The sequence below is a fragment of the Stigmatopora nigra genome, chromosome 5, assembly GCF_051989575.1.
Source record: "Stigmatopora nigra isolate UIUO_SnigA chromosome 5, RoL_Snig_1.1, whole genome shotgun sequence".
Taxonomy (NCBI): domain Eukaryota; kingdom Metazoa; phylum Chordata; class Actinopteri; order Syngnathiformes; family Syngnathidae; genus Stigmatopora; species Stigmatopora nigra.
Genome location: NC_135512.1, coordinates 7,392,889 through 7,409,190, shown reverse-complemented (window position 1 = coordinate 7,409,190; position 16,302 = coordinate 7,392,889). Strand labels below are relative to the sequence as shown.

At 40.4% G+C, this 16,302-nt stretch overlaps 2 protein-coding genes across 2 annotated transcripts; both read right to left on the bottom strand.

Moving 5' to 3' along the window:
* Nucleotides 1-8,373: 8,373 nt before the first annotated feature.
* LOC144197003 (transmembrane protein 275-like) lies at nt 8,374-9,919 on the bottom strand. Its single transcript, XM_077717532.1, has 3 exons — nt 9,815-9,919; nt 9,317-9,487; nt 8,374-9,183 (listed from the first exon to the last, which is right to left on the bottom strand). Exon 3 carries the CDS (start codon nt 9,113-9,115, stop codon nt 8,627-8,629), a length of 489 nt encoding a protein of 162 aa, XP_077573658.1. The 5' UTR covers nt 9,116-9,183; nt 9,317-9,487; nt 9,815-9,919; the 3' UTR covers nt 8,374-8,626.
* Nucleotides 9,920-10,592: 673 nt separating this feature from the next.
* mknk1 (MAPK interacting serine/threonine kinase 1) lies at nt 10,593-16,224 on the bottom strand. The gene is made up of 14 exons (XM_077717729.1): nt 16,080-16,224; nt 15,531-15,593; nt 14,908-15,013; nt 14,743-14,841; nt 14,574-14,671; nt 14,282-14,361; nt 14,116-14,189; nt 13,944-14,048; nt 13,805-13,860; nt 13,560-13,655; nt 13,239-13,433; nt 12,320-12,484; nt 12,202-12,245; nt 10,593-12,098 (listed from the first exon to the last, which is right to left on the bottom strand). Exons 2-14 carry the CDS (start codon nt 15,582-15,584, stop codon nt 11,867-11,869), a joined length of 1,404 nt encoding a protein of 467 aa, XP_077573855.1. The 5' UTR covers nt 15,585-15,593; nt 16,080-16,224; the 3' UTR covers nt 10,593-11,866.
* Nucleotides 16,225-16,302: the final 78 nt, after the last annotated feature.

Genomic DNA, 16,302 nt, shown 5'->3' with positions numbered 1-16,302 from the left:
CTAGTCATCACGGCGGACCGCCCGCTACCTGTCAGAGGGGCCACGACGTGATGACTGTATTATAACAGAGACCTAATAATAGACCAGTAGCGAAGTTGTGCGCCAAGTACGGTGGCGTGGCCCTCCTTTCCTTTTCCTATCGGGACTAAAGATAGAAGATAGAACCATCAGAAAGAAGATTGTACATTTTCCATCTCTCTTGAACCAGTTCTCCGTGCACACTCGGTTAAAGTACAGGATAGATATCGGCGTATGTTGTACAATACAACACATTATAATCTATGCATTTGTCTATTGCATCTCTTTTGAATTCAGTATTGAAGTATTGCTGAATATTTGTTAAAAGCATTTTTTTCAGCGCACTGTCTAGAACAGTGGTGGCAAAAATAAAGCTTGCGGGCCGGACAGGGCCTACTAGGGGCTCTGATCCGGGCCCCGGGATTATTTTGCCTATTTGTAGCTCTTTCATACTGTACATACTTTTATTTTTCTTGTCTTATCCGCAGTCATAATATTTTTTGACCCATGCAGTCTAAATGGCGCGTTTAATGAACCCATTGATTCTTTCAATGTCATCAATCAGTTATAAAGGAACCTTAAAATATCTCAAAACCAAAAGCAAGTATTCCATCCCAAGTGGATTGGATGTCTAGTACCGGTAGCCCACGAGATCTAGTTAGCTCCAATGTGGCCCGCAAACCAATCAGAGTTTGACGCCCCTGCTCCATAGAAGTTAAATGTCATCCTCTCGGCAGAGGCAAGAGTGGTGGCGCATCATCCAGCAAAAACAACAAAGACATCAAGGCAAAGGTTTGCGCGAGAGCCATCCGCGAGGACATTAGGGATACGAAGATGATGATGATGTTGTCCGTGTCTGATGTAAATTGGCAAATGACACATTCAACAGACACGGTTGGCTGCCTTGCTCGCTGTAGCCTTGACACTGACAAATGAAATATTTCAGAGGACTTAATCAGAGGAAATGGGGTTTGGTCTGCAGGTGACACACGTCCCGCTCCGCCGCTCGCGAAGAGAAAACGGATTGCCTGCTTTGACACCGTAGACGCTATCGCACCGGTGTCTCTATTTCCACCTCGGTCTCAAACCGCTTGACTCGTGCCACCCGTCACACGATTTTAACCCATTAGAACATATCAAATATGTTTTCAGATGATTACAAGGTGGAAAAAAATGTTTTTTTTTCTTGAATACAGACAATTTGGGTTTAGGACGTGGACAAGCAAAATTAAATTTGAAATATGAGTTATGAACAACAACTCAATCACTTGCTGCTAACCTCTCCACTTCAAATGAATTGGACGTATACTAGTGATGAACTCAATTTCGAAACAGAAGGATGAAAAGAGCAACATCATTGTCATTTCCACTGAGAGAGTAAATCTCAAAAAATCCCTGCTAATAATTCATTCAATTTAATTAATAGAAAGTCCTTAGTTAGCACAACTAATGGAAAAAACAAAGATTCTCTGCAGTGAAATAGGAAAGTCAGGACATATTTGCGTATGACCATTACTACTTGATCTGTTACTTTGTTTGTGTTTTAGTCACAGTTAATTTAATGGCTGCCATTGACATTGCACTTTATTTGCTGTCAACCCTCCTACTTCAAACGTCTATTGTGGTAAACTGGTCAAGACTAGAAAGTACAAATACGTGATGAAATTCTGTCAGAAAAACTACTCGAGTGAAGAAAAAGATCAACCGCGATATTGCCATGAATTATTTGTAGTCGTTACTTTCCTTCACTGACAAAAACTAGCGCAAATCCTTTGTTTGAAGTGCACGTGACGCCGTCAGGTCCTGATGAGGTGCCTGAAGTCCGGTAGCCCGGTATGAATCACAACAGGGGGGGCAGCCGCCCTGTCGCGCCAGCAGCAGATCAATGATAATTACCACCTTGACACGAGTACGCTTATTACCGAACAGGATCAGGAAGCGAGGACCCGGAATTTGCTGGCCTAAGGCCCCGATCGATTGTCCGGGAATAATGGTTCTTTGGGGCCCGGGATTGGACTATGTTGCCAAACAAACCATAACAGTTTAGGCGGAGCTATATGCCCGAATGCTCCTTTTTGGCCGCCTCGCAATATGGCTCCCGCTGGTCCCGATACTCTGTCTTTACACAGCTTCGGGCTTGGAAGTGTGTTAACAAGAAGTGAGTGATTTGGGGAAGCGTGCCGCGACAATCCGCTGCGTTAGAGGGAAAGAAAAAACAAGGGTGGGCCTAGTAACGTGACCTGGGGTTTGCCAGGGAGATCAAACGCTGCCGCCTGCACCCTCCAACACACAAACCAGGCAAGAATAAGCACATCAATGAGTAGAAGTGATGTTGATCCGTCTATGGCAGCGCTCATCTTTTCTCTTTGATTTTTTTTCCTCATCGTTTCCCTCCTCCAGATCCCTTGTTTTTCCCCCCCCCCACTCTCTCCATTTTTTATATTTTTTAATCCGGTCACACCTGTAATCGGGCCGTGCGACAGAAAACTTCAGAGAATCAATTAGTCGCCGCCTCATCCCACAGCCAAGACGATTCCTCTCGACTTGAGCCGCAAACTCCTTCTATCAGGAGTCATTCTGGCTGCCTAACACCCAGACTCCTCTCTCCTGAGCCCGGATACGTTTGACTCTAAGCTTCTAAAACGTTGACAACCCAAAGCGCCTTTTTCTCGCAGCCAGCCTCAACCCTGGCCTTTTTTTTCCCTCCTCTTTCTCTATTTTCCTCTTGAGGAGTTACCATAAGTGCTAAATAAGGACAGAGTCGTCCTGTGTGTTTTTTGATGCTCTTTGGTGTTTTCAGCTATAATTAAGTAAACAAGGGTTGTACATGGTCATGGAGAGGCTAGCCCATTCTTTTCTACTCAAAATCACTGAACCTCAGTCTGTTTACAGTGGTGTAACGATACTTGAACCGGCGTTGGTATACTGAATTGTTAAGCCAAATTCAAATGCAAAACATTGATTAACTCGTTGGCTGACATTCCTTATGTTTGTGTGTATTTGTCCAGTTTTTCTATTGTTAGGTCTTTCTACAAACTTGTGATCTTTTGATATCTCCAGCTCAGTTCTTGCGTGTGTTTGAGTTTTAATAACATCTGTACGTAAATAGCAATCCAACTGGCAGTTTGCGTTCCAAAAAAATCATTGAGGGGTCCGATTTAATCCTCTGCCCTTTTTCTTTTGTATTCAGATTAAAGACTAAGGAGATTTAGAAGAGCCCAGAGTCTCTTGTTAACAGACGGTGTTCTCCACTTAACCTACAATTTACCTGTCACTTAAACATCATCCAACACCTCCAGTTTTTTTTTTTGCAACACTGAAAAGAGGTGTTGTTTTCCCTTGAGCATCTATAAAGTGCAAACTATCACAGCAATGTATCACAGTCTTAACTTCTAACAAAGCCAAATAAGCAAAAAGTGGATCACCACTTAAAAGCCTAATTGGAAAACCAAAGTGGGTTTTAAACCCTAACCCTTGCTTGAAACTGCCATTTGAAAACCTGAACCTAGTTTGAAACTCTAAGTGGTTTTTAAATCTTGCTTTGAAACCCTAAACCTAGCTTGTTTAAAGCCCTACTGTCATGTTTGGAGTTACTTTACTAAATTTAATAAATTGAACATCACTCTGTAGCTATAGCTAGAGTCAATTACCGTAAGTAATGTAGTGGAAGGTAGGCTTTTTTTGTCCGTTTAGTTTCTATTTCTTTGAAATTCAATTTATTATTGAATCATACTGTTGTGTAAGAAATTTCTTGGTGTGGTTTGCAGTGTGGGATCAAATCCCACTGTTCGGTGGTGTGATCGTGAGTGCAAATGGTTGTCTCTATGTGCCCTATGACTGACCGGCGACCAGTCTAGAGTTTAGTCTGCCTTTTGCCCAAACTCAGCTGGGATGGGCTCCGGCACCCCGCGACCTTGACGAGGATAAACATGTTAGAAATGGTGGGACTTTAGTTTTCTTATTTGTTTCATTACTGAGAAAAAAGGTTGAACCCGGTCCATTCCATCCCTCGCCGAGTTGAGTTTTCATTCAAAACAAAACATCATTCGAGGTCAACAGACAATGTCGTTTCAAGAAATCGCAGGCGAGAACTCCATTTCTTTTTCTTTTTCGGAAGGCAGATGCCGAGCAAACAAGCGCTCGGCTCGGGATGGAGCTTTGCACCAGACTTTGATACGTCCCTTAATCTCCACTAAACTGTCCCACTGGTTTTAACACCCGTACGCATTAGCCTATGTCTTAAAACTTAAGAGTTTATCGTTGGCTGCTAAATTTAGACTCCCTTCACTGCCAGTCGCTTGAAATCTGAGTACCTGAGTACACGGTTGATACAGCATGCAGAATTATAAACCTTTAGCAATCGGAACCTTGACGCTTTGTGCATTGATTGAAAGATTGGGGGTTCGAGTCCAGGTCTCACTTGTGCCCATTGTTGTTGTATCCTTGGGCAACGTACTTCACCCTACTTGCCTCTAAGAATGAGTGATTAATAGTGGTCGGAAGGGCCACAGCCCTAATTGGCTGCCTCGTTTCTGTCAGACTGCCCCAAGGGCAGCAATTACTAAACAGTGGTTTACCACCATCTAGTGTGTAGTGAAAGAATAATACCATCTAAAGCAACTTTAAGAAACTTTAAAAGCCGTTATATAGTAAATCCAATGCATTACTATCATTATCCGAGATTCCTGCCTGTGCTTGTTACATCCTTTGCCATCCCGAGACCCTCACACACTCAAAATGAACTGGATATCTAACGCTATCAATGGCAGCCAATGAGTTAATAGCCGGTTCACCAGCTACTACTTTTTTTTAAGTGGATTGTTCATTTCTCTGCCTTTAAGAGGTTTTGCCATTGCCCCCACTTTATTTTTAGAATATCATCTCCTCTCCGGCAAAGGTCGACTGGAACACCCCCCTCAGTCTTTATACTGAAGCAGCCCACCTGTCAAAAAGACATCCCCGGTGGGCTCGGCCGGTAAATTCCCCAACTTAAAAGCCATTAGCAAGCTATCAACCTGGCCATAATGCAGTCTAACCACCTCATTTACCTAAGTGTCAAATGCTGTCAGCAACCACTGGCCTATTGAGAGTCCTAAAGAGGGTCCGCTTGGAGGCATCACACACACACACACATAGTCTGTCTTCATCAAAATCAGCATAGCTCACTCAGACATGTCACACAGGAGGGTGAGAGACTTTTAGGATGAAAATGGCGGCTATTTCATTTACCATATCCAGTCTATTAGTAGAGGGCAAGCAGTCAATGGGGGGTGTTTTGATAGGTAAGTGTGGTGGTGGCTATTGAGATTGGAAGGCTGGTCATGGTGACAGTTACAGCATAGCTATTGCAGCTCACCTCGAATCAATTTGAGGAGTTGGAGCATGTGGAAAAATGGATTATGTACAATGAAATAGAAAAATGGATAACATTCCCGCCCTAGAATGCAAATGGAAGGGTCTTATCGGGGGAAAAAGGTGCACCATAATGTTTTTTTTTTTCTCAAACTAAAATATAAGATGTCCTACTCAGAGTTTAGAAGGGGAAAATTAAAGACTGGATAGTTTTAATGTGCCACGTGGGAGTTTGAGGTTGTGTCATTGTGGTTGGAAAAAAACAATGTAGTAATTTCAAATATAATATACGCTAACCTATCCATTTTTATTGTTCTGGAGACAAGGTTGTAGTATTCTATTTTGTTTTATATTTAGTTGCGTGTCGGAAACAACTCTTTAACTCTTATTACTGTCAGTTGATGAGTTAAAATGATTCAATTTCAAATACACATTAGCTAAGCTTTAGATATTCCTACAGCTTTCCTCGTGAATAAACATAAAAGACCTGAAAACATAACGTTTAACCATTCTTTTCCAAAAACTCGCGACTTGAATAAAAAATAGAAAAAAAAATGTCAATCAAATGCTGTTTTTTTTATTTTTTACCACCTTGAAGAAAGTCACCTTTTTACCCCACACATGAAATAACACATAAAATCAAAACATTTAGTTAAATATTTTTCACTGTGTGTTTCTGCCATCTCTCCCATCGTATACCATTGTGAGCAAATAATATGGTAAATATGGAAAAGGGCCTGTAGGGCATCAAAGGGCTGTCCCCCTCTTTAGTAGTGGGTAATTGACTCCTTTTTCCTGTTTGATAATTCATTGCTTGCATATGCCAGCTAATACATCAGATGAAAAGTGGCCTGGCCCCTCATCTCCCCTGACGCAAGCACACACACGCGTGCAAACGCCCGACTCCGGCGTGGTGCATTAAATGACAAATGGGGCCACTTCTAGATCCATGAATGAATTATGTCTTCTAAATACCTTGAGCAGAGGCAACTGTCACTCGGATAATCTGGGACAAAATATGACCAGCTCGCCATCACAAAAGGCCCGCGAGAGAATGAGGCGAGAAATTAACCAACATTAAAAGGGGAATGTCTGATTCAGCATTGGTGGGCATTTGCACATTTATCAAAAGATGGAAAATACAAAAAAAAAAAAAATGTCTCATGCGTACCCGTCTGTCATTTTAATGCGGGGCCTGGTGTTGGAATAGATGAGGATTATTCTAGCAGGACAGAGATATCATTTGTTTTACAACAGCCGAGTCAGCGCTCACAACAGTCATTAGGGAATTAGAAGGAGAAGGCTCTTTCAAAAGTGAAAATAAGGATCAAATTATGAAGAAGACAGGACAAAAAAGGCTAGCGTATAAAAAAGCTTGTTGGAAGATGGCGGTCAAATATAAATTGACCTTCTCTGTTGGGATATTTTGCCAATGAAATGGTTGACCTGTGGGAAATGGATTTTTCTAATGCAGTCGTTCAGTACTGAGGGGCAATATTTTGAGCTGAGGGAAAATCCTGCAGGAGGCCCAAAGGATACTCTTGGTTTACAAACAAGCTATATTTAGGTCTCCGTTTTCATTTAAAAACACTTTTGATTTAATTGATTACTGCACACAATTCCAGTACCATGCTTTTGCATGATAGTTTCATGTTTGTACATAATAGCTTTTACATTTTTACGCAATAATTGTGTTTTTACATCAGCATTTTTTAAAATTTTACCTGATAGTTTTCTCAATTTTTACATTATCTCGTTTTTACATGCTAGTTTTTACATTTTTACATAATAATTTAGTTTGACATGACATTTTTCACTTTTATATAGTAACCCTTTTCACATTTGGACATTACTCCATACTATATGTAATAGATATACATCATTTCAATAGTTATGTCTTATATGATATTATAATGTAAAAAGATAAAAACGATTGCACCTCTTTACGACACGAAAATTAGCAGATACTGTGGATGCTGGTCAAATATTTTTAGACACTTCACACTCACTATTGAATGCTGAAGTGTCTCAAAACCTTTTGACCGTGGGTGACAGTTACTACAGTGCAAGATCTGAAAGACGACACTGCTACCTAGTGATAATAATAAGTACTTCAGGAAACCCCAAATTGAATAACTAACAAAAAGAATATTTCCTTATATATTCATTCATTTCTGGAATTATGCTTAAATATTGTATATAAACGTGCTTCATTGCTTAATCTAGACATGGGAGCCATGAAAAGATGGTTTTGACGGCATTAGTATATTCCTGGCTTGATGGGGTTCAGTATAGAGACAAAAGAAAGGCGCAGAATTGTAATTGGAGTAGACAAGCAGATAGGCCTCTTATCTCTGTTATACAATGGCTGGGTTTGTGTACACACACACACACACACACACACACACACACACACACACACACACACACACACGTTCAATCCTGCGTAAACACAATTCTCTCCTCTTTACATAGTATTATCTGCCAAGCCACAACATTAGGTGCACTTACAAACCGCACTTAAACTTTGCCAAATTACATTTTTAATTGTGGCTTATATGACTCAAAATGTCCATGTAGATGTGAACACCCATTTTTTTTTATACAGGAAAATTAATTATAATAAGTAGCTGGTCGGCCTCATAGTTGTGGGCTCCAGGTTCGAATGCAGGTTAGTCGTCCTGGTTAGTGGTGTTTGCATGTTCTCCCTGGGCTTGTGTGGGTTTTCTCTGGGTACTCCGGTTCCTCCCACATTTCAAAAACATACATGGTAGGCTGGTTGGACACTTTAAATTTCCCTTAGGTTTGAGTGTGAGTGGTAATGATTGTCCGTCACGTTAGCCACTGATTCAGAAAGAACGAAAATCAGTAAACCCAATATTCTTCAGAATCGTCCCATTTAATACCACAGAATCGATTCATTTAAAAAAACAAAACATCTTTATTTTAATAGTAGTGATTTGTCAATGACAATTTTTGTCAATAAGTATTTGTGTTTAATAAGTGAAGCATGCATTTTAGATATGACAAATGTATTATTTTTCAAATTATTTAATACTAGGAGAATCACACAAATACAGCATATGAGGAAAATAGCTACCATAAAGTTTTGAACAATGGTGATCATTATAAATTTACAGATTTTTCAGACCTTTCACAAAAGTACAGAAAGAAATTCATCTTGCCATTTTTAATTCTGTATTTCCCAAAAGTACACCCTATTAGCATCTAGCCAGCATGATAGTTCAACCTTCATCTAGTCGTCAATAGACTTGAATCCTACGTGCTCATCGTCACCCCCGCCGGGACGTGCGAGTGACGTGGCATCAGAACCTCGCGAGGAGGCGGGCGAGCTGGTGGGGCTAAACTGGAGCGCCGTAGTGTCTTGCAGCGTGTGCTCACTGGTCTCCATCTCGAAGGCTGCCCCCGCCTGCATCATCCCCTTGCCCCGGGGGGCCGATTTCCCCGACGGATCTCGGCTCTTCGCGGCGCAGCAAGTCGCGAACATGGCCAAGGCGGTCAGCAGAAGAAGTGGCCCGATGATAATGGGGGGGTTGCCACTCGGGGCGAAGGTGCCGAAGGCAAAGGCGCCCACCAGCGTGATGTTGACACCGGCCAGAAACATGCAGAGGCCGCACGCGCAACACAACGGTGGCGATGGCAGGTTTTGCGGGCCCAGGATCACGTTGGATTTGGAGACCCGCTTGGCTGCAGCGGGTCTACACGAGTTTTCTGGCAGCACCATGAAGACTTGCGAAAGGGACTTGATCCAAACTGCTTGATGTTTAGAAGAAGAAGTGATGGACTCATCACCTAGTAGGAAAAAGATGTATACACTCATCAGTATTAGTCATGTCCCGCTGTTGATGAGACGTGGGAAATAGACTAGATGCAAAATGCCCTTAAGAACTGGAGTTGGGCAGCTCTGGTGTTGGTGTTTACTCACCTGACTTCTGGGCGGGCAAGTGTGGGATCGATTCCCACTTGTTGGTTGTGTAATTGGGCGTGCCTATGATTGTCTATCCCACTCTGTTTACCATATGGCTGACTGGCGACCAGTCTATGGTGTAGTCTGCCTTTTTGCCCCAAAGTCCACCGGGATAGGCTCCAGCAAGACCTTGCAAGAATGTGCGGTACAGAAGATAAATGAATGAATGCTGTCACTGGAAAATGACAAGTTCTGTAGACTCAAGCTGTCAAAAAAAGCCACTCTCCTTCCTCATATTAAGTGCACTGACAAAGCCAAATTCGAATCATCTCCTGACAATAATTGACACAAATGCAAGCTATATTTGGTTGAGTATCTTTTTGTCTTCAGATATACAAACACCAATAATTACACCAAGTTAAGGCAACAGGTTATGCATTGGAAAAGCACCACTATGTACGCAGCAGATGCTGTGCAAAGCCCATCTCAGATTATTTATTATTAACATAGACTTACTTGGATTAAAAATGTTTGTCCATTTCTGTCCTAGAAGAATGCAAGAGGAGCGGATATCTGATGTCTCGTCCCTGCTGGTGAGGAGCACACTGATACAAAGCCACAACGCCGCTGATCTACAACCAAACATGGAATGGAGTACGCCCCTTTTAAAGCCTGGACTACAACACTAAAGCGGATGATCAAATGATCATAAAGGTATGATGAACTCAAATCCATAAAAGGACATTTCGAAAAATGAATAGGAACATTTTAACAAGCGACAGTAAAATGACATAAATAACAAAATAACATTTCTTAGAATAATATTCAAATGATAAAACCAAATGAAATTGAAAAGAAAAGTAAAATGCCACTGACGATTCAAAAAAAATACAACAAAATAACATTAAAACAAAATCACTACAATTAAACCCAAATGAAAGGAGTACTAATACATTTTGTAAAATACAATTATAATAAAAGTATAGGACACAAATATGTCCCACTAAACTTAATTTTAAAAAAATAATGCTACGTTTTTTTTTTTACAATAAAATGTATAGAAATCCTTCAAATTTATAAAATCCTAAATTACAATTTCAATACTAAATGTATCATTGACGATTATCTCAAAACAATTGCGTTTTTTACAACATGTTAATATGATTATTATTGTGGTGTCACTATGTAGTTTGCCAAAATATACTTTATTCCATTGTTTATACAAAAGTAACATCCTTTAGATTTGAGTGACAGTCCTATCCATCACTTAAGAGGAATAAGAACCAACACCAGAGAGCTTATCAAAGATATTCTTTTATTCAGAGCATCATTTGTATAAGACCATTAACTGTAACAGAATCACACAATGGAGAGATACACTGTAAAAATGCATACCTTACTTTTTATTCTACTTATTCGTGGCAACTTGGGTAAATAGTTAAAAAAACAAAAAACATCACATAGAGGGCTTTCAGTTGATCCAAGCACTCCTCTCTGAGTTGATATCCCTGTGAGCCAGTGGCTCAGTGTTGCTATAGAGATTTAGTGGCCACGGCAACCATGCACGACATATGAAACTAATCCTTCGCTAATAAAAAAATAAATTCCTAAAATAAAAAAATTAACGTATAGTAGCTTATTTAAACTACTGGGGTTTTTGGCTCATTCTGCACAAACAATTTAACAAGCGATATGGAATCGATATGTTAAACCACATTGTCTTGGTTTAGTCATAAAGGGAAAATGTCTTCTCCTTACTCTTTTGGATAGCGACAATTAACTCAGGTCGTAAAAAACACCAGAAATATCCATAAGCACGAGGGTGCAGCGTCATGAAAAGACCGTTGGGAACCCTCTGATTTACAACCATTGACGTTTACGGAGTAAAAAGCAGGATTGTACTGCACAAATGAAAGCAAAACTGGGCTGCCTCAATTGATCTATAACAATCTCATAAAAATAAATCCCTTTAATACCATACGAAAGCCCTTACATGTTTTTCCGTGTTAATTTCGTCAAAAAAATCAGTAAATTGTCGTTTTCTTTCACGTTAATGAGTGAATAGCTTCCATTTTAGGTGAACAAATATGAAACTTGGCAGTATATCAGGTAACAATATAAAAAGAATGTAACATCTTTAGCAAAACATGCTTGAACTTGACCGTCTTTTATGATATGTATTAGCTATAAATATCATCGAAAACCAAAGTACACTAGTGCTGAAGGTAAACATTTGTAAGAATAACTAAAAGTACTTTCTTCACAGTGTAGAATGGTATATCACAACTCACTTCCACTTTGGACATGCCCAAAAACTCACATACACAAACATGCTTGATAAAAAAGGGGAGAAAAAAATTCTAACATGTTTCCAAGAGAAAGTGCTACTTTTTTTTGCAATTGCAAACATTGCATGCAAAGGGAAATGGCGATGAAAAAATATTTCAACAAAAATTCTCAGGCTGGCAAACCCGTTGCACACATCTGCACTCAGTAAAAGGCAAATGACATTTTTAAATTTAAAAAAAATTAGAGGAGGCATTAAACTAGATGTCAAGTGGTTCTACATCAGGCAGTGAGCTCAGTGGAGCCATTTTGGGCGCGGAGTGCGTTGGACTGTGCCCTCCTACGAGCCAACCTTGAGTTGGATGGTGGTGAGAGTCTCATGGAGCAAATGATAGTGGGGCAGACCACCTCCTCCTTCACCTCTTCCTGCTGTTGCTCGTCATGCTGCGACAGCTGCCGGTGGAAAGCGATGGCTTCGGCCGCAAACTGGCTCAGGTCTTTTGTGCTACTATTCCTATTATGAGGAGAATTTAACATTATCCATTGTTTCTATGCTCAAGCCATAGCACTACCTAAGAATTGCTATGGTACCAACTTAGTGCTGTCATTGGTCTTACCTCTGGAGGGCCTGAGGAGTTGGAAGACCTCTCTCTGGTGCATTCTGTGAAGCAACAAACATGATATTCAGGCGTGCCTGATCTAACCATCAGACAGCGAGCACGAAACAACACCTACCCCCTGTACCCACGGGTGCTTGAGAACCTGGGCAGCACTGAGGCGTAGAGTGGCTTCTCGTACCAGCAGCTTGCTGATAAGATCCTTGGCGGCATCCGAGATGTGAGCCCAGTCCTTGTCCGGGAACTCATATTTGCCCTGCTGGATGCTCTCGAATAGGTGTCTCTGGAGGCGGATGTCACACGGCGTCTTAATTAGACACGCGTCACTCACGCATTCTAACATGCAGGCGACATTCTCAGCACGCTAACTCCGTGTTCCTACTGCCGCCGCGTTCTTTTTTTGGACGGCGATCTGCTCGCGACTACACGCAGACGTCTCCTGATGGTAGCGATAAGATGAGTCAGATAATCAGGTGTGGACAGAGAAGTCCTCTCCTCCTCTATTTGTTTGATTCAACAACTTGTTTGACAAAATGCGGTGACAGGCGAAGGGTAATAAATCTAGCAAGGACTTTTCAGTTAGATTTATGCGTTTGCAGTGAACAGTTATAGTTTTCTGCAGTTAGGCATTTTCCAATTTGTTGATTGCTCATTATCTATTTGTTTAAGAATTACCTCACCTATTTACTTTTTTGAGTTGTTTTGGCCAGACCTAATCCCTCGTTAAGTTGTTTAAAAAAAAAAAAAACACCTCATGGCTGTTAGGTGGCAAAGTGAATATTTGTCTGACATATTTAAGCTTTTTACTTGCCTGTCTTCAACTAATTTTAACGCATTGCCATATTTGGGAGTGTGGGTACTCCCTTTAATTATGAGGCAAATGAGTAATATAATATTTAATATTATGAACATCCTGGCAATTGGCATTTTTTCTTGCTTCCCAAAAAAATGTCATAGGCAATTGAGGCATTGGCCCAGTCAGTAGGCCAAATGAAAGGCCATTTAATTGTTTAGTCGCGTAGGTGCTTATACGCTACCTGGCATTTGCGGCATCTTTCCCCCCGGTCCCACCCACAGTCGCTGCCACAGTTTCCTGTGAAGGGTGGGCTGCCACTTAACAGGATATAGAGAATGACCCCTAGGCTCCAAAGGTCGCAGCGTTTGTCATAAAAGGATGCCTCATCGGTGAAAACTTCCACTACTTCAGGGGCCATGTACTCGGCTGAACCACACTGAAAAATTGGCCAGATATTGGTCATAGGTTAGCAAACAGCATACAGTAAAAAGATAAAAATTTAAAATACATTTTTGGAGCAATTACTCTGTGGTAAATTGGTAAATTAATGAATACATCTTACAGGTGTAGTGAGTTCTGGAGTAGTTATAGGTGTGCAAGCACTGCTAAGCTGCATAGCACTTCCTAGGTCAAAGTCACAGATCTTAACAGGGGACACCTGAAAAGAGTCAGAAAAAGGTTATAAAGTGAAACTTTTTGTTCTGAAATAAGCCTTTAAATTATCAATAGAATACATCAATATCCATAGTCAAAATACTGGCACCTTATCAAATTATTTTCTAAATAACACTCTAAAATATGTCTTACTTTATCAGTATATTCGCAGAGAACATTCTCCAGCTTGAGGTCCCTGTGAGCAATACCTAAAAAAGACAACAAGCTGTTATGATGACAAATCAACACCAGTCAGCAGGATATCAGGAAATTGAATTAGAAAGTGATTTACCCTTTGTGTGTAGAAAATCAAGAGCTTGAGCAATATCACGGACCACCTTGCTGGCCTCTAGCTCATCAAAGTGCTTCCTGTTTTGGATGTGTGTAAGAATGGAGCCTGGAGGGGAAAAAAATAGTCAGTGAGCATCACAGTTTGCACAGAATATGCTTTTTTTTCAGCTTACCGCCACGCAACTTTTCAAACACCAAATAAAAACAGGTGTCATCTTCAAAGAACTCGATTAATTCCAAAATGTTCCTGAATAAAACAAATAAAAACAAACCCCAATTAGCAGAGTACCAATAATTTCACAGATTGGATTTCATAAAAGACATGTTATATTCCCTTACTTGTTTCCTTGACACTGGTAAAGAGTTTCCACTTCTCGAAAAACTCGGCTACGGCTGTGTCCCGCACTCTTTTCTATGATCTGTAACAGGCCAGAAAATATCTATTCAGTTAAAAGGGATAAAATAAATAAATTAAATTAAAAAAAACACCATAATTATGTGCATCCAAATTATAATACAGTCTTTCATTTTTCCTGTATAATAGTGCTTTATTAAAAATTGCTAATGCTCAAGTCGCCCCTTCAATTTCACAAAATAACTTTTTATGGAAACAAATTTAAGAATTTTTCACCTTCACAGCATATTCCCGTTCGTTCTGCACGCTAACGCATCCTTGAACTTTGGCAAACGCTCCCTGACCGAGCACCTCATCAGTCAGCTTGTAGAGGTCTGAAATTAAGAAGCATTAAATACTCTTCGCAATAAGTTGTACTCATGTCCACTACTACTAAATTTACAACCATCAAAAGTGTCAGTGGAGCTTTTTGTTGCTCTTGATCTTTTCTTCTTCTTTCGCTTGCCTCCATCAAGGATGTTTAAAGGCTGGCTTTTCTCAGCTTCTATGGGCAAGAAATGAAGTATATTAAAAATCATGTCTGCTGCAATTAACAATATGGCATTCATACCTGCAGGGCCTTGAGTAATGTGCTGCCTTGTCTCTGAGGAGGTCCCATTCTGCTGCTGTTGTTCACCATAATATGGCACTCTCTGGCTTAGAGCCAGGGAGTTACTCTAGAAGTGATTAAAAAAAGGAAGGAAGGAAGGAGGAAACGTAAAAAAAGTAGTGTGAAGTCAAGAAATCACAGGAAAAATTGGATGGTTTCTTCATATGAAAAGAAAATGGAATGTTACAACTTTATCTGTTCTTATCTAAACCAGATTTCTTTGGAACGTGATAAAAGTCAGATTTTGGTCCCACTACCGTGGACTTTTTTTAAACTACTCTTTAATATGTCAAATTATAAACCTGCCAGAACAGTAGCTTGCTCTGAAAAGGCAAAACAGCAACCTTATCTAACCAAGACTGATATCTCCGATTCCAGCCATAGTTCATGACTTACTGAAAATTATGGTATGTCTGTTTGTTAAGGTAGATAACGGTGACAAGTGTGTACTGATATATCCGATTCCAGCCATAGTTCATGACTTACTGAAAGTGATGTTGTATGTCTGTTTGTTGAGGTAGATAAGGGTGACAAGTGTATACTGATAAACTTGCATTTTACATCATCACACTGATGGAACATACCTGGAGGGAATGCTGGAAAACTTGCATCTCTGCCATAATTCTGTGGCTCACCATCACTGTCAGCTGAGGAAACAGCACTCATCAGTTTAAATATGTTCAAATGCAATGATAAAATCAAGTCTAGGAGAATCACATTCATGAACCCCCTCTTACATGTATCATATTGCCTCTATGACACTATTTTGCGAATCAACCAACAGAAATAGTACTACCTAAATAAAATTGAACCAGGAACTTCATTATGAAATCCAATATAGCTCGCGAACGTCAGCAAACCCAAACCAGGCAATGGCGTCAATATCTAAGCACTTCCCCTACCATCTACTAACTAAATTATCATTTCATTTGATGACATGTATATACAAGTAGATTATTACCTTCCTAACAATGCTGTAAATGTGTCAGAATGGACACACGACGTTATGTTGTTAGGGTTTGCCACAGCTACCCTAGAACAGTGTATCAAAACATCCCAGTGTCGTTTTTTCAATTTCTACGTATTTAAATGTCACGATCCCAATAAAACCAATATAAGACATAAATTCTGACCTGAACATTCTCCTAACTTGCCAGATCTCCTTGTCACAGCCTCCAGAAACTGATGTAAGTGTTCATCCTGGCTCAGTGCGACCAGTGACGTGACAAGCAGGAAACCACATGATCGGCTATCGCCACGCCTACTTTCGAGTATTCCCTTCACCCATTGGTCAGGTATGAAAACCCCCCCGACACGTACATATAACATGCTTCTCCGTGTTGAGCAAATATTTTG

What these genes read in the sequence shown, in the direction of transcription:
- LOC144197003 (XM_077717532.1), bottom strand. Translation starts at nt 9,115, where the DNA reads ATGGTGCTGCCAGAAAACTCGTGTAGACCCGCTGCAGCCAAGCGGGTC.
- mknk1 (XM_077717729.1), bottom strand. Translation starts at nt 15,584, where the DNA reads ATGGTGAGCCACAGAATTATGGCAGAGATGCAAGTTTTCCAGCATTCC. An exon ending in TTTTCCAGCATTCCCTCCAG is followed by an intron (nt 15,014 to 15,530) that starts GTATGTTCCATC and finishes AATCACTTCTAG; the next exon opens with AGTAACTCCCTGGCTCTAAG. An exon ending in TCTGCGAATATACTGATAAA is followed by an intron (nt 13,656 to 13,804) that starts GTAAGACATATT and finishes GACTCTTTTCAG; the next exon opens with GTGTCCCCTGTTAAGATCTG.